General features: G+C 42.5%; 1 protein-coding gene across 7 annotated transcripts in view; it reads left to right on the forward strand.

The window, feature by feature from the left end:
- Nucleotides 1-18,872, forward strand: part of LOC103317675 (protein strawberry notch) — a 340,816-nt gene that overhangs the window by 206,878 nt on the left and 115,066 nt on the right. For all 7 annotated transcript variants that reach the window (XM_031920743.2, XM_031920738.2, XM_031920751.2 and 4 more), the window contains one exon: nt 9,875-10,325. In XM_031920743.2, coding sequence (XP_031776603.1) covers nt 9,875-10,325 — 451 coding nt within the window. The remainder of the gene's footprint in view (nt 1-9,874; nt 10,326-18,872) is intronic.

The following is an 18,872-nucleotide window of genomic DNA, read 5'->3' on the forward strand; positions in this document are numbered from 1 at the left end:
TAAAAATTTCAGGTGAGAAAATCATAGTGATTCCACAATCAATAAAGTGTCTTTTGATTATTGCTAACTCAATTTAATCTATTTATAAAATTTAAAAAGAGATAAAGTTTTGACTAAAGATCTCAATTGAGATTTTTCTATATGGCTTGTTAAAATAGTATATTTTGATACAAGTGCGCAAACTCGCTTCGATCGGACGACAAACCTCCCACTCGTATAGAATTAACTTTTCTCATGTGTATCAAACGTTATTTTTTGATACAGGGTGCGGAAAATGTGCTCGAATGCACGCGGAGCGTTGAAAAGAGTTTGAAAACATTTTTTAATATTTCCATTTTATTCTATAATTTTAAAACCGTTCTTGTGTACTAGTAGCCATGACTACTTTTATAGAATGTTGACTGCATTGAATATATTCATTTATTCTCGACGGTAATTTATTCTCATGGAACGTGTTTTTGAAATCGTGCTCTTAATTGGTTAGAATTTATCAATCTGGCAATCTAATTGGAGCATTTTAAAAACGTTTTACAAGCATTTGTTGTAGTATGTAAATATATATGATCGTGATATATACTTTTGACGCTACATGGTTGCGACATCTCTTGGTATGCGACGATCTAATTTAGTTAAACATAAATATTTAGTTCTAAATACTTACTACTAAATACTCTTAAATACTTTAAATTTGTTAAAACGAGAGGCCTTATAGGTGCTACCATGCAGATGGTAGTGCGGAAAATGGGGGCTAATAAGTAATAAATATTTTATATTCTTTAATTTAGTGAAAGAATAAAAAATAATTAATTTGTAAGGCATAAGCTCCGATTTCCCGCACTACCATTCGCATGGTAGCACCTATATGGTCACTCATTTTAAAAGATTTTAAGTATTTAATAGAATAATTTTTTCGAACTAAATATTTTTATAATTAAACATACTAAAATCACGTAAAAATGTTTGATGAAGCTGTAATATTTCAATTTTTCTCAAAAGTCATAAAATGACGTGATGGAACGTTCGAAATCAATATATAACAAACTAATGTCACAAATCACATATCAAAATTACATGAATAACTACGTAATTTTAATAGATCACAAAATCACGTCAATATTTTTACCAGGGATCTCAATAGGCAATCGAAAATGATGCTGCGATATCCCTCAAAGAACAACAAGATCGTAAAAATAACCACAGGAAAATACAGCGGCAACAGCACAAAAATGATGAAGCAAACACAAGTCATAAAATTATGTGATAAAACGTGCAAAATCAATACATAACAAACTAACGTCACAAATTACATTAAGGGGCGCGGCAACGCCCCGATGGCAAGTATTATCAAAATTACATGAAGAAATACGTAATTTTAATACATCACAAAATCACGTCAATATTTTCACCAGGGATGTTTTTGATGGTTCGTGTCAGTTTTTCCGACGACGGCCATTCTTTCGAATGATCTACGCCCCATGCGCTGTTGCCGCTACTTTTCTATTTCTATTTTTGTAGGATTATGTTATGGTGAGGAAGTACTGCTTTTTGTGGCTGCTGCGATGGCGATGCTCGCGAGTGTGTGTATATGTGTGGCGCCACGCGCTGGACAGCGTCGGCGCCGGCGTAAGCAGACGCTGCAGCCGAGGCCTGACTTCGTCTAGCGGGGTACCGCCGGAGTCAGCCTCAAGATGTCGTCCGCCCGGCGCTACGCTGTGGCGAGCGGGGAGGACGGAACCGGTCGTCATTCTGGGACTGGCCGCCAGACTGAGCACTCGCTCAGATTTCCTTCAGTATTACTAACTTTAATAAAGTCTTCAGAGTAGTGTAACAGTACATCGGAGTGTGTATCTTTTCCTCCTGTACCCTCCTGTGCCCTCGCGACTCGCGTTCTACAGTAAAAGCTTAACTTCTAAAGTGGTGACCCCGTTCAGCAGCACGCTTCGGAGTCGGGCACAGCGCGAAGAATCGACGCCATCTTCGCCGCGTCATCGCACTCTCTCTCGGCGGCCAGCCCAGCTTTCTCTCTCGGCGTACCGCGCGGAGCCGAGAAAGAATTTTCCTTGGTTTTTATCGATTCGACGCACGGCACGTCGCAGCCCATTTACAGCTCGCGACGGCCACCTTTTTACTCTTCATAACTTCTCGCATCGAGCAGCGAGCGCACTCGCGCGCGGTGGCACGCGCGAGCCCGGTGAATCTCGCCGCCGGTGAAGTGTCCCTCAATCGAGCACGCGGTGCGGCCCGTCGTCCGCCCTTCACCGGAGCAACACCAGGCGACCACCAGAGGCACCTCGCCGCACGGCATATCAGCAGCGGGGAGTCTGCCTCCAGCCTCTCTACAGCTGGAGTGCGCGCGGAGCGGCCCCGTCGGTCGTCTCCCTGTCTGCAGCACACCACGCGGTGAGAGCAGCCGTACCACCGAGGACGAGGCTCAGCACTAGAACATCGCGGTGGCGCTGACCAACGCACCAGGGTCCCAGCCGGGAGGTGTCTTCAACATCGGCGGATCAACATCGGCCGAGCAGCAGTCAAGCGGCAGCGCGGCGTCCACATCTCATCATCATCATCGGCAGCGCCCGGCGGCAGCACCAACACAGCAGGTTTTTCCGCTCCGCAACAGGTTAATGCAGCTTTTGAGGCCGGAGGAGTGCGGAATGAGCGCCACAAATTCAACACCGTGGTGGCGCGGCTTCCCCAGGACATCGCAGAGGTGCTGTCGGACCTAATTTTCCAGCCTCCAGCCGTCAACCGCTACGCAGCCCTCTGCCAGGCGGTGCTACGTCGCCTCTCCACCCCAGCCGACACCCAGCTTCACCAGGTCCTGAATGAGGTGCGCCTGGAGGATCGCACTCCCTCTCAGCTGCTGCGTCACATGAGACGTCTCGCCAACGACGCGATTTCTGACGAGGCCTTGAAGGTCAAGTGGCTTGATCTCCTGCCGTCGCACACCGGCCGGCTCTGCCGAGTCCTGCAGACCAGCTCTCTCGAGGAACTGGCCCACCTGGCGGACCTCGCCATGGTTCCGGAGCCGCAGGTCCACGCCGTCGCCTCTCGATTCTCAACACCTTCGTCGAGCGGCGTCTCGTCTCGTACGGCGTCGCCGCAGCCGGATTCGGACATGGCCACGCTGCAGGCCACGCTGGCGCAGCTCCTCACCACCTCGCAGAAGCAGAGCAAGCTGCTCGAAACCCTCGTGCGCAACAACACCAGCAATAACACCAGCAACAACATCAGCAATAGCAGCAGCAACAGCAGAGGCAGAGCGCGCTCTCGCTCTCGCCCCCGTCGTACCGCAGCGCCAGCGGCCGCCAGCGACGACGTGTGCTGGTACCACCGAAAATTCGGCCAGCAGGCCGTACAGTGCAAGCAGCCTTGCTCCTTCATCCCGGGTTCGGGAAACTAAAGGCGCCGCCGCCCCTGCAAGCCGAAGCGGTAGGCTTAGTCACGGAGAGACGCTTGCACATCACCGACCAGTCAACAAAGCTCAGGTTCCTGGTGGATACCGGCTCGGCCGTCTCACTGCTGCCGCTCTCACACTTCAAGGAGACAAGACGACGTAGCCCTCTCACACTCAGTGCAGCCAACGCCTCAGCGATTGCTACCTACGGCACTCACTCGCTGACGCTGGACCTCGCTCTAGCCAAACCTCTCAACTGGAAGTTTATCGTAGCCGATGTCAGTGATCCCATCCTAGGCGCGGATTTTCTGGCACATTTCGGCCTCGCTGTCGACCTTCACCACAGACAGCTCATCGATGCCGACCACTCACACCATACCACCGGTGCAGTCCTTCCAGCGCGAGTCTTCTCCGTGGCAGTCAACATCACGGCCGACGTCGCTGAGGGTGTGTTTGCTGACCTGTTGAGGGACTACCAAGACCTAGCTACTCCAGGCAGCACCACCATCGTACTACCGAATCTCTCCGCCCTCCACCACATCGCGACGAACGGGCCACCAGCTGCAGCACGGCCACGCCGGCTCCACGGGGAGCGCCTCGAGGCGGCGCGCGCGGGTTTTCGAGCGCTTTTGGAGATGGGCATCGTCCGCCTATCAGACAGCTCCTGGGCGAGCCCTCTGCAGCTGGTCAGGAAAGCCGATGGCTCATACCGCATCACGGGCGACTATCGCCAACTCAACAGTCGCACCGTCCCGGACAGATACCCGCTCCCAGTGATAGAGGACCTCTTACTGGAATTACAAGGCGACACCTTCTCGGTCGTAGACTTGAAGAAGGCCTTCTACCAAGTCCCTATCGCTCCCGAAGACGCACACAAGACGGCAATTACTACCCCCTTCGGGCTCTTCGAGTTCACCCGCTCTTCGATGGGGCTCCGCAACGCAGCACAATCTCTCCAGCGCGCAATGGACCACCTTCTGCGCGACCTGCCGTTCGCGCGAGCATATCTGGACGACATAGTCGTTGCCTCCTGGGGCCGAGAGCAGCATTTGGAGCACCTCCGGGTCCTTTTCGCCACGCTGCGCAGGGCTCGCATCAAAATCAATCAGGACAAGTGCGTCCTGGCCAGGGAGTCAGTCAACTATCTCGGGTACCGCATCTCTAAAGATGGCTGTAGTCCACCACCAGGCAAGGTCGAGGCTATCCAGGCTTTTCCGCAGCCGGCCGACACTTCACAACTTCGTCGTTTCTTGGGGGCTGGTCAACTACTACAGGCGATGCATCCCTGGCGCTGCACGCCTCCTCGCACCCCTCAACGATCTGCTGAGGCTCTTGCCGCAGTGCAAGAAACCGTCGCCTCTCACCTGGACGAAGGAAGCCCGAGATGCATTCGAGAAAACGAAGCGGGCGCTCGCAGACGCAGTCACCACCACCTTTCTGCGTCGCGAGGCCCCTCTACGGCTCTACACCGACGCCTCCGACGTCGCCATCGGTGCTGCCCTGGAGCAGTTCGAGAGGGAGGACATCTGGCGTCCACTAGGCTTCTTTTCCAGAAAGCTCTCGGACACCGAGAGGCGATACAGCACTTACGATAGAGAGCTGCTCGCCGCATTCGCCTCGGTTAAGCACTTCAGCAGCATTCTCGAGGGGCGTCCTTTCACCCTGTTTACGAACCACAAGCCGCTGTCCCTCGCAGCCCAGCAGCCTCCGGAAAAAGCATCGCCTCGCCAGTCCAGACAGCTGGACTACATATTCCAGTTCCCGATCAAGCTGGCGTACGTCAAGGGCCCCAGCAACATCGTCGCAGACGCCTTGTCGAGAGTTAACTCCATCAAGATGCCGGCTTGCCTGGACCTCACCACCCTCGCCCAGCAGCAAGCGAGCGACCAAAACCTGCCGCACTTGCTCGACTCCGGAGACGGAAAACTTCAGCCCCTCAACATCGAGGGTTCCTCCCTGTATTGTGCAGTGGATGGAAACGTAATACGGCCGTACATCCCCAAGGAGCTGAGGAAGACCGTCTTCGAGGCACTGCATGGGCTCTCCCACCCAGGTATCCGCTCCACGACGAGGACGATCGCCCAGAAATACTTCTGGCCACACATGCGGAAGGAGATTGCGCGCTGGGCGCGCTCCTGCGAGCCATGTCAGCTCTCCAAGGTCCACCGGCACAACCGAGCAGCTCTGGGAGACTTCGCGGCCCCGGATGCGCGTTTCGACCACCTGCACCTGGACCTAATCAAGCTCCCGTCGTGCTCGGGTTTCCAGTACTGCCTCACCATAGTCGACAGGTTCTCCAGGTGGCCGCACGCCATCCCTCTTCCGGACCAGCAGGCAGACACGGTCGCGCGAGCCTTCCTCGAGCACTGGATCAGCTCGTTCGGGACGCCACTAACCATCACCACGGACCAGGGCCCGCAATTCGAGGCGCGCCTTTTCGCCGCCCTCGCCAACGTCATCGGCGCAGCCCGGGTGCACACAACACCTTACCACCCGCAGGCCAATGGGCTGGTGGAAAGGATGCATCGCACTCTCAAGGCGGCCCTCATGTGCTGCGCTCCAACACCATGGCCGCAGGCCCTTCCAGCCGTCCTGCTTGGTCTCAGAACGACCTTCAAGGAGGATCTACAGGCTTCTCCAGCTGAGATGCTCTTCGGCACAACTCTCCGAGTCCCAGGAGACTTCTTTGATACTCGTCTAGCGGGGTACCGCCGGAGTCAGCCTCAAGATGTCGTCCGCCCGGCGCTACGCTGTGGCGAGCGGGGAGGACGGAACCGGTCGTCATTCTGGGACTGGCTGCCAGATTGAGCACTCGCTCAGATTTCCTTCAGTATTACTAACTTTAATAAAGTCTTCAGAGTAGTGTAACAGTACATCGGAGTGTGTATCTTTTCCTCCTGTACCCTCCTGTGCCCTCGCGACTCGCGTTCTACAGTAAAAGCTTAACTTCTAAATATGTGTATCTATTTTGTGTATAAAAAATATTCGTGAATCTCTATTTTGATTGGCGAGGTAGGCACGTAATGGAATCGGGGATTCCATTACACTTTTATCCTATTCCTTATTACTTTATCCTTATTTTAATAAAGAGTTTTGAATAAAAAAATATATTCAGCTTATATTTTAATATATAAATTTTATTATATTAGTATCAGGTGTCTTAGTCCTGTCTCTGGATACATAGTGACGGCAAATCTTACAAGGCTCGAGTTGACGTGAATTTCATTATCTTTAGGCCCAATACTGGCAAGATAAACCTAGGCAGAGTTTGATAAAAATTCTTTATGCGGAAAACTTCCTCGAATTTTACAACCCAACATCTGAAGCTTAAAATAACTACAAGCCATTTTACACCAGTTAGGATCTCTACGATGTAATATGATATAGTCTAAATTACATACGTTTTACGTATAAATTACTATGTTTAAAAAAGAAAAAACTATGTTTTCAGCATTATCTGTAGCTCCTGGCAAAATAACTTTTTTATATCACTATTAGAATCTGGTTTATAGTAGTCAAGCATGTCTTTTTCGAGGTAACTGTATGCAGTATTCTCCTTAAGTAGTTGCACATTAAACGATGATGGGTTATTGAAGCAGGTAATGCGCATATCATTGGTCTACAATAAAAGCTGTCTGATGTCACTACACTCATTGTGTCACTATGACACTTTTATGCCCGATGCTTTTCTTTTTACTTTACAGCCTCTTTTGCTCTTCCAACACCTCTAGCTAAGCACTGTTAGCCTAGTACTGCTGCTGAGCCTGTCAAGCGTGAAGGGGACGGTACGTGACATTCTGACGCAACTTCTGCTAGGATGCGCGTATTAAGAGTGTAGTGGTGGAGTAAATGAACGCGATGCTTCTACGCTAGTAGCGTGGGAGGTGAATTCGGGGGTAGTTTGCCGTCCAGACTCGTCTGTCGCCGGAAAGCATGTTTAGGACTACTACCGTCTAAACTTGCCGATTGCTGAGAAGCGAGTGACGCTGCGCGTGGGCTTCCGCTCTTTTTAACCGCGCACGCGATACTGTGCCAAAACTGCCGCGGAGAGGGGGTAATTTAGAAGCGCGCCTGCGCCGCTTCGCGTAGGCTTAACGCAACGGTGCGAAAGTGCCTCATGTTTCGGTTTTCAATCAAGCAATTAAAAAAAGCAGCCACCCTTAAGAAGGTCAGAAAAGACGAAGAGGTAAAAAGAAATTTATAAGGCTGAAAACGAACAAAATGCTACTTTGACTGAAGCAGAGTAACGTAGGTTACGGATTTTAGCTTACTCTCCTCTACCCGATACTGAGGAATGTAGCTATCTAGAGAATGACCGAAAGATGCCGCATGAACCAAACAACTGGACGATGCAGAAAGAAAATAAAAAAGGAATTTAATCCTATACCGATTAGCACCTAGGTAGATGGGGGATTTACGAAAATATCAAACTTCAAAGAAAAAAAAGGGATGCCGTCACGGGACGGTTGGCAGATGTGAAACATCAATTGATGGTTCTTAAAAAAATTAATATAAAGTCAAGTAAATAAATATTTTTTATTTTGCTAAAGCGTAGAAATTGTTTGTGTTAATTTGAGTCGCGGTAATTGCTTCTATGGAATATAGATTAAAATCTGAAAAAATTGATTTTTTAAGGTTACGTATGACAGTTTATAGCATTAATTAGGTGGGGGGATTCAAGTTCAGTGCACATTCTGGCAGTGGTCCGGTGACATTTTGATTTTCTGATGATCTGATTTTTTACTTGCGCCGTGTGAGACTCCGTATGAGGGCTGGATTTGGTAGAACTGATCTGGACCTGATAATAAATCTGGCATGCCGCACCCGATTTCCAATCGGGAAGAGATTTATTTGCATATACACGCCACACGGTATATCAACGGTATATCATGTATAGCGACGTAAGTAAATTTACATTTCGCGCGCGCCTTATGGGGATGTTTGCTCTGCAAGCTCGACCCAGGTGGCTTTAGTACGCGTCTCCGCTGTCCTGGTCGCCATGCACCAATAGAACAACAGAATGCAAACTACCGCGAAATTGAACGTATAATGTGGAGACCATGGAGTGACCCGCCACTCAAACCGACATTATTTTTCTAACAATTACTTGAAATTTCGCAAAACCCAAAGCACTTGTAGAGAATCCGCAATGACATTGCAAACGCTTTATGCGCTTTTTCCTAGTTTTTCGCTGTATAGAATAATTGAGTTAGCCTATTTATACAATATAAAAACTCTATATTGGCATAAGAGTAACACAAAATGTTTGTAATTTCATTGCAGGTTTTAGAAAAGCCTTAGGTTTCGCAAAATTCGCAATGATTATGCGAATAATATAGTGTTTTAAATGACTATCCCCCTCGACGCTCTCAACAATAGGCACATGAGTACGCGGCAGACAAGCACAGCTATGTGTTCGGCTTTGTTATAGGTGCAGCGGTCATGACAGCCGAGGACGCATACTGGCACCATCTGGCTCCAGCTTGTAAGGCAAACATGCTCATAGAACTGAGGGGAGAAGAGAGTATAGATATCGTTATACTCAGCGCGCGAGAGCTTGGCACTGCATGCCGCGGAGATCTTTATTTAGCACGGGTAGTAGGGAGAAAAGCGTAATGCGTTGCTTCCTCCAAGATCGTTTACACACCAAAAATCATGTAAATTAATTAACGACAATCATTATTTGCCAGTATTGTTTAACAATTGCAAGAAAAAAAGTCGAACGCAAAATAACCTTGAATGCTAAAGGATATATTAAAAGAAATGAATCTAAAACAGAAGTGGGAGGCGCTTAGTTCCGCGTTTCGAACATGACTGCTCAAACTCTCCTGCCAGTGCAGCCACCCTTGCAGATGATTTACATCGCCGCTAGCCGCCGAGATTAGGGATCGCTAGGAAGATCCACATTTTTTCTTTCTAACGAGTTCACACATAAAACACTAATACAAAACAGACACTTTAACACCCAGCGTCGAGGCTGTCCCTACACAAAGCCGACCTGCCATAAAACTCGAATCCAAAACACCCGCGCCGTACGCTCGAGCCGACGCTATGCTCTCCAGACGTGCGTACTCGAGCATCGAATTCGAGCCTGTGTACGTTTCCTCCTAGGAAAGTCGTGAATCCGATTCGAAAACGGCATGTTCTCAGTCACACAACGTCACCTTTCTTTTTGGAAAAAATTCTCCCTGCAGTTAAAATTCATAAAAAATTACGCATTTGCTTTTGCCACATCCGTTCAAACCAGTGCTCGTGATGTAGAAAAAACTCGACGGTTTGTCTCACGAAGAGTCACATCCTAAAAAGTATTTCTAGCGTGTTTAAAGCAAAGCCGGAAATTTTACTATCACAAAAATTAATTTTTCGAAGTATCAACTTATACTAGAACCCCTTAATAAAAAATTGGAATGTTCATATTCTGAAAAAATAATTTCGACTCTCTCTTAAATTTGTAATGTTTATATGTTTTTTATAAAGATCCATGGGACAGAAGAAAAAAAAAGGCTACAATAAAACAAAAAAAAATATCAAAGAAGACTTGTAATTACCAAAATAAGGTTGAAGGAATGTTGACTGAAAAAGTATGCAACAATTATGGTAATAAATGTAACAAATCAGAAATTTCAGTTATAGATGAAATTACAATTCTTGATGCGGAACCGCAAAGCCTGACACCATCTAAAGTTTCCATTGAACTTGCTTGCCGAATGAAAGATGAACTTTTAGTTAAAATCGATAAACTAGGAGAAAAACTGCCACCTAATACATTAGATCAACTAATAGATGAGTTAGGTGGACCTGAAAATGTTGCCGAAATGACCGGTCGAAAGGGTAGAATTGTACAGACAGAAGATGGTGCTATCCAGTATGAGTCAAGGTCAGAAGTCGATATACCTTTAGAGACACTCAACTTAATTGAAAAACAAAGGTAGGATTACTTTGTATACATATGGAATGTCCCATATATATATATATATATGTGTGTGTGGGGGGGGGGGCGGGTTCTCTGTGAAATCAGAGATAAAAATTTTAATTTTTGTCCAAATTAATTAAAAATTTGACACTTATAACCTAGTACATTTCATGACTACCGATACCAACTTGTGTTTGTATCGGTAGACATGAAATTTACTAGGTTAGAAGTGCCAAATTTGCATGTAAAACCACTTATTTAGAGATTATATCATGTTTGTTTTCTACATAAGTTCCGGTAGAAGGTCAGGCCCATTCTAAAACTTTACAGCTACTTTTTTACTATAAAAAGGTATATTTTTACTGTATTGAGGTTGTCGGAGTCCGGATCAAACATTCAGATTTTTATATTTTAAGGCTTAAAATGCAAAATTCATAAATTTTCACAAAACAAAGTATTCAGGTAATTTTAGTTAAAAATGCATCCCTTATGAGCTAAAAATTATTGAAAATAGACAAAAAATGCAAAAATTGCTTAAAACCTCAACTTTGACCAGCTAGAACTCAAAGCCAAATGAAGAAATCGCGCTGAAATTTTTTTGGGAGTCAGGTAATACATATACAACACACACATGTATATATATATATATATATATATATATATATATATATATATATATATATATATATATATATATATAGTTTAGGAAAAAATTAAAATTTTCTTATATTCGATTTCACCGAGAACCACCCATATATATATATATATATATATATATATATATATATATATATATATATATATATATATATATAATTTTGAAAATTTCATTATCTTATGTTTTCTGATTAAATAAATTGATACATATTGTTTATATTAGCATGACAATAGTGCAAAATGCTTTATCCAACAAAAATGAACTTAATATAAACCTATTAGAGCATTCACTGAGACTTGTCAAGTACATTAGTAAAAAGATTTAAGTTTTGCTTGGCATCGGTCTTTTTGGTCAAAATCTTCAATAAGCCAATTAAAATGATTTTATAATGAATGTTATTTTAACTTATTTATCAGTTCTTGGCATTTCCAAAAAGAGTACACATTGATAACTTTTTTTTTCATAGTTCAGAAGCTATAAAAAGACTTCTTATCTTCTGAAATTGAAAACCACGACTCAATGCTTGAAATTATGTTGCAATGTCAAATAACTTCAGAACTATAAATCAAAGGTTATTGATGTGTACTCTCTTAGGAAATGCCAAGAGCTAATAAATAATTTAAAATATACCGAGATCTAGAAAAACTTGCAATTTTTAGCTAATGTACTCGAAAAGTCTGAGTGGATGTTAAAATCGGTTCATATTCACTTTCCTTTTGTTGAACAACAAATAAAACATTTTGCATTATTATGATGCTAATATAAATAATTTCTATTAAATCGCCTAATGAGATAGCATTATATAATTAATAAAAGTTATTGACTTAGTTCGGTTAAGTAGAACGAAGTGTAGGTTGTAGAGTAGGGCAGTTTTAAATAAAGCAAATTAAAATATTAATAAAATCTCTAAAAAAATTAACTTTTAAAAAAGTAAAAGGTTAGGCGAGTTTGATATATTCCGCAACGAAATTACAGATAGAAAAGTACTGAGATCAATCAAACAAAGTCAAGTATATTACATTTAATCGTGATGAAGCAAGGGACAACTCTCAAGATAATTACTACGTAACTTGCCATGCCCGTTTTATTTTGTTTATTGGTCAACAACTAAAATTTTCTTTTTATGTATTAGAACTTCATGCAAACACCATAAGTACAATAAAACAGGCATGGCAAGTTACGTAGTAATTATCTTGAGAGTTGTCCCTTGCTTCATCACGATTAAATGTAATAAACTTGACTTTGTTTGATTGATCTCAGTACTTTTCTATCTGTAATTTCGTTGCGGAATATATCAAACTCGCCTAACCTTTTACTTTTTTAAAAGTTAATTTTTTTAGAGATTTCATTCCTTTTTAGTAAATTTTTTTGAGCATTTCATAGTCGACGTCATAAAAATAAAATATAAGCATTTTTAGCACCTTAAACAGCTTTTTTGTAACATTTTTATCACTAATATGAAATCACTGATTGTTCTGATATACACTACTCCTGAATGATTTCTACACCTTGACACCAAAAACCACGGAGCGCACCACCTAGGGCTCCACATCAGCCACCTTGTACACCTAGACACCGCCCTTAAATGATTTTTACACCTAGACACCAAAAACCATGGAGCGCACCACCTAGACCTCGTCATCGGCCACCGTGCGCACCTAGACACCGCCCATAAATGATTTTTACACCAAGACACCAAAAACAACCTGAACCTTGTCATCGGCTACCCTGGCAAGCTAGTTACTGTTTCTGCTCCGGGACGCAGAGTATGCACCGGCAACCTCTTAATTCTAAATATCGTAATATATTATTTTATATGAGAAAGCAATCCCCATATTATTTTATATGAGAAAGCAATCCCCATATGTATAGCTTTGCAGCCAACTTCACGGTCCTAACGCTTCTTGCGGCTAACTTAACGGTCCTTTCACATTTCGGGCTGAAGAAAAAATACGTGATTTCAGCATTTTTGGATTATACACTCACATATTATAAAAATAAGCAGTATTTCCACTAATATTTTGGTTGGAAATCATAGTTTAGCTCAGAAAACATTCTAATGAGCCAAAAAGATTTACCGAAAGCAATGATAAGTATTTTTTTTTTGTATAATGAAAAATTCGAACACCAATATAGAAGTAAATAGTGTCACGGGCGCCGCGGCTTCGTCTGCTTCTCAAACTCGCCTTCGTGGCGCTACCGCGCTACTTGATAGAACCGCTTTATATGCCTTTTCTAATTGTCTAATCTTAAATTAGCTCCCTCTACTTTCGCCAGAATTTTCGACAGAATCCTGCTCTCTCTCCCTCTCTGTCTACCCAAAATGCCTCTGATATTTCGAGGAATTCCCTCTCTTTTTTATCCAAAGCTCCTTAAGTTTTTTAAAGCATTTTGGGGAGTGGTGGAGCAACTTTTTAAGGTGTTGACACTCCGATGCTTGACTCTCGACTGACGTGAGGGGGATTCCCGTCAGCATTATCTTTACACACATACACACACATGCATATAAATACACACACGAACACGCGCACATACACGCACACGATAGAGTAAGGCCCCCTTCTACTACTCTTATGTTAAACTTAAAATCTAACTAGAATGAGTGTGAAGGATGACTGGGATAGGTAGTGTTGGGTAAATTACACAGGTAAGCGAGTAGAAATATTTATATATGTTGTTACGAGTGAAGAGTGCAACGAAAAAATGATGGACCCCGGGCTTGAACCGAGATTCTCTGACTTGCAAGGCAGACGTTCTTTCGTCACGCTACGGCCGACACCGCATTGCACTCTTCTACTCGTCTTCTTATAGTAAATAGAAACCCGTGACGTGTGTACACACATGACAATGTTTTACAATTATATTTATTTATAACACTTAATCTAAGTACAATTATACTTATGAATCCTGAAATGCGGTTTTGTTTAAGTATGCGACTAGATTATAAAAATGTTGTAACAATTGCACTACCCTCATCATTCTAGCTCTAGCCAGATCAATAGTTCGGGAGGGGGTATATAAATACACTTGTTGATTTATATTTTAAATATGACGTAGTGTTTATTCAAAAGTATTCTAAATATCCTCATTGGTTATCTTTAATCTGAAACCAACATATGTATGCGCGATATTAGACTGAGTTTGCTTTGTTCTCTTGTATTGATTCCCAAAATGACAAAATACGCATACAAACAGCCTCGTGACAAGTGGGAGACGAATAGAATCATTGATACTATAGTAAGGAACCAATAAAAATGTGCCAATAAAAACCAATAAAAAGTTGACATTTTTTAAAAATCTTCGTAAGCTAAATATATTCTTACTTTGTCGATTAACATTACATGTTTTTAATATTATACTATCTCGATTCACCTTACTCCTAACGTCGCTCTGTTAAAATATATATTGCAATAGTGGTAAAATTTAAGTTTTGTTAAGATCTTTTTTTCTAATGTCATTTCCTAATAATTGATAATTCAATCACGAAGACGCTAAAGTTTAAGTAAACAAATAGAAAAATATGATGTCTTATTATTATCTAGTAAGCAACGTGAAATTTTTATATTATCAAAAAAGTTATCCATGCATATAGTTATTTATCACTTGCAAAAACATTGACGTAATTTTGTTATATATTAAAATTTTATAGCTTTCTACGTCAATTCGTCACTGCTGATGTGACATTTGTTCAAAAAATAGGTAAAAAAATGTATGCTGCAAATCACTTAAACCAATTAATTAATGCAAAAATACCTGATGAAAAAGAAAATGAAAAATAGATTATTTACTGTTGTACGACAATTTATGATACATTTATGATGCTATAGATGTACTTATTATTTTATAAGGAATTGGAAATTATTCTAATTCTAAAAGTAAATTAAATAATAACCATATACTTGAATTCAACATTTTAAAATTTTACTTGATTATTAATATGCAATCTGCAGTTAATTTTCAGAGATTGCCTAATATTCAACATATTGATAGATAAAGAATATATTCAAATACTTTTCATAGAAAAAAAGTTACATGATAGTTATGTTAAAATTAATCAAAAATTGATAAAAAAATCAGTAATATGCTTATAAAACTTTTTCTATGAAATTTACACCAAATCCCCTCATTCATACCATAACTAATGTAATTTTAAACAATATCCTGGAGTTAGAGCTCATTTGGGCCATTTGTTCCTTTGGAATCTTACGGTAAGTGAATTATGGACTCCCTACTATACATAGGTATTATAGAGGTATATAGAAGGTCTAAAACCATCAAAATAAAGGTAATTATGTCTAAGAATAGTCATAAAAATTTTATTCATTTATATAAGTATTTATAAATTTTTAATGAAAAATTTTGATTTTAATTTCATAGGTGGTGTGCCCCCTTAAGTACAAACCGACACTGAATTTGTCTGTAGTACAAAGACAATGTAATAAGAATTTTTGATAGTATTAACAAAAAATGTCTAGATGATCATCATCAAATTTTTATTGATAGGCAGTTTCCAAATAAAAATATTTTACGCATATCTTTTAAACAAGTACAGTATCAGACTAATTATTATGAATGCGGTGTTTTTGCCACAGCATTTCGATGGCTAAGTCAAATAAGGTCGTATCGTGGCGGCGACTCCGAAAAAGTCGTATCGTGGCGGCGTCTTCGGAAACGTCGTATCATAGACGCGATTTTATTATCTTTAATTTTGTAGTGGTAGCACTGCGTGATGTTGAAATACGACTTTACAAGGCATAAAATGCGCGTAAAAAAGAATGACTTATTTTTCATTGCCTTTGCATATATTATTGTAACGGTTCGGTTTTCCCCCAGGTGTTGAGTGGTCCGTCGGATCCAGGATTTGGTTAGGGGAAAGGTTTAATAATAACCCTGTTTGTATGTTTTAATAATAATATAGATGTATATTTAGTATCAAAATCAACAACGTGAGTGTTATATGTTAAAGCCCACCTGTAACAGAAATCAAATAACGCGATTCGTTAGGAAGATTTTGCCTGTGCAATTGGAGTAATTTACTAGCGCGATTACAATATTTTCAGAGCGACTATAAAACTATGGTGCGGTTACGACTATACGCATGTGGCATCGGTAAATTGGGTCGGTGTCGGAATTACGGAACGGAGACGGAGTTTGATGTTAGGATTAAATTTGATTGCGGCGGAGTCGTGTGCGCACGGCTACGTCGATCCAAATGCGTCGCGTAATAACGGCTTCGGTCGCCCTGTGTGCTCACATTGACAATCGTAGCGGTGTTACGGTATTTTGATGTTATCTTTGGATTCGCAGAGTCGTGTGCTAACAGCTCTGCGGATTCTCGTTGCTGGCCTCGTTCTCCCTTAAGCCCTGTGTGCGCACAGTGATAAAAGAAGTCTTAAGACGTCAGCGTAAAGGTGGTTTCGGAGGTTAGAGGTTAACCTCAATTTACCAGAACGTGAGCGAAGGACTCGGTGAATCGTCGGTGAGCGTACCGCTACTTCCTCAACCCTGTGTGCGCACAGTGGCAGAGGGAGCAGTGATACGTCAGGATGTAGGCTACGGAATTGGCAACTCAGGGTATCATCCACGTGTGCTCACGAGGACGAGACTCGTTGTCGTTCAGGTTTTCCTGATTATCTCGTGTGTTCACGACGATAATCCGGAGAATCGGGATTAAGTATTGCTAACTAGTCGTCAAGTGTGCTCACGAGAAGGTTTCGTCGGCGGTGGTCTAGCTCTGGCTCTCCTTGCAGTATCGTGTGCTCACGGTACTGCCCGGATTGGAAGCTCGAGTAGAACTGCTAGCGACGCCGCGCGGTCGGCCTTATAAAGCCTCGCGGCGTATATGTGTGTGCGTGTATGTCATGCGAGTGCGTTCGCGGCGCTCCATGCGCGTCTCCTGTCGCGTTACGGCTAAATCGCTTGTCGGGCCGCCGCAACCGGTGCTCATGTGGACTCGCCTTTCAATTTCGCGTCGTGTGGTTTACTTCACGTCGAGCCTATTGTGGCCGCCTTCACGTTTATTTATGGGCGAGACTCGTGTCTCGTTGCATTATGAAAACTATAAAGATCAGTCTCCGTCCTGAGTTAAAGTCTCCAACTTTGGTTGACCAAGTTGCTTCCTTCCTAAGGAAGCCTTGTAATAGTAATTTTTGGAGTTTGTGTAAAAACATGTAAGAAATATGTTTTAAGGTATTTTAAGTCGAAAAATAGTGTTTTTAGAAAATGTCTGTATGGATGTTTGTGTGTGTGCGCGTGTGTGTGTGTGTGCTCGTTCGTATCGCCTCTAGCTCAGCTTCTACTCAGTGAATTTTAATCCACCAAGTCTTATTTTCTTGGTTTTTACTAGTACATAGCGGGATAACAGTCCGTTTTTACATTTTCTGGGTCTGTTTTTTAATCGATTTTTTAGTTTTTGCTAATAAAGTTATTAAAAAAGTTAATGAAAATAAATTGCTTGATATGAACCTGAAAGAGAATAAAATTACCTATTTTTTTGCCGCGGAAAATTTATATTGTTTGTTGTTTTTTTATTACACACCATAAAACGCAAATTTTTGAAATTGTTTTAACTCGAAAACTAAATTTTCAATCTTTCTAAAAGAAATCATGATTATTAAAAGTTATTAGGACTATATCACTTTAATTTAAAGTCATTCCATGAGGCAGATCCTGAGGAAAACCTGTTTAACCCCAACGTGCGGGTACATGGCAATTGGGGTTTGCGTTTTTGGAGAGAGAGAGAGAGAGAGAGAGAGAGAGAGAGAGAGAGAGAGAGAGAGAGAGAGGGGGAGAGAGAGAGAGAGAGAGAGAGGGAGAGGGAGAGAGAGAGAAAGAGAGAGAGAGAGAGAGAGATATTAGTTTTATTTTGCGTAAATTATATTGTACGATTATAAGTTTACAGCATTATAAGTGAGAAAAGAAAAAACAATAGATTGAGGCATGTTTAGAGTATGTATAGTGTGAGAGTGTGGCGATAGTGAAGGTGGAATGAGCGAGAAAGTAGGTGTGTGCGTGTGCGTGGAGTGTGTACGAGTTATGTGTTTTCGAGTTGAAAAAAGTGATCCTTAGCAAGTTTTCTGAAAGTGACGGTGAATGAAGTGTATCTGATGTGTGATGGCAGGTTATTCCATAAGTATGAAGCGCTGATATGGAACGAGTACCTCAGCATCTCCGTCGCGAAAGCAGCCCTTACAGGCCAGAGTGTTACGCGGATGTCAAAAAAGGCCAGTACGTCTGATGGTACGACCGAGTTAAACATTTTACGTAGGAAACAAGCTGTGAAGTACTTTCTGCGTCCGGCAGTGGTTAGCCACTGCAGCTCCTGCCTGTACGGGGAGATGTGCTCATCTCTCCTTACACCATAGATGTACCGAATTCCTGTATTCACGAGCCTCTGTAGTTTTAAGTCGAGTTCCTGCGTCAGGTCACAGTATACAAGAGAACAGTAGTCGATGATCGGAAATAGGAGCGCTTGCACAAGATGCTTGCGCAACCTGAGATTGGTACTCGTTCTGAAAAAGTAGAGCCTGTACATTAGCGAGTGAGCACGCTTACACACTGGTGTAACGTGCTCCTTCCACGTAAGTTTAGAGTCAAGCACCAATCCCAGATTACGCACAGAGGATTCAAAGCTGACCTGGACACCCCCGATATTAATGAAAGTGTTAGCTGTTAAGGGAAGTAAATTTATGTAGTAAGGGGAGCCCAGGACAATTGCTTTGGTTTTATTAACATTGAGCTTAAGTCTGTTTTCCGCAGCCCAGCCCATTTTTTTTTACAGAATATATCAGTATGACTTTAATTCATAGGGAGGGACTTCAATGACGTGCAACGACACCCCTATAAGTGGAAACAATGTTCTGAGAAAAATTGGTTTTTACATTTTAGCTCTTTAATTTAGAACT

Source organism: Nasonia vitripennis, assembly GCF_009193385.2.
Source record: "Nasonia vitripennis strain AsymCx chromosome 1 unlocalized genomic scaffold, Nvit_psr_1.1 chr1_random0005, whole genome shotgun sequence".
In the NCBI taxonomy this organism is placed as follows: Eukaryota; Metazoa; Arthropoda; class Insecta; order Hymenoptera; family Pteromalidae; genus Nasonia; species Nasonia vitripennis.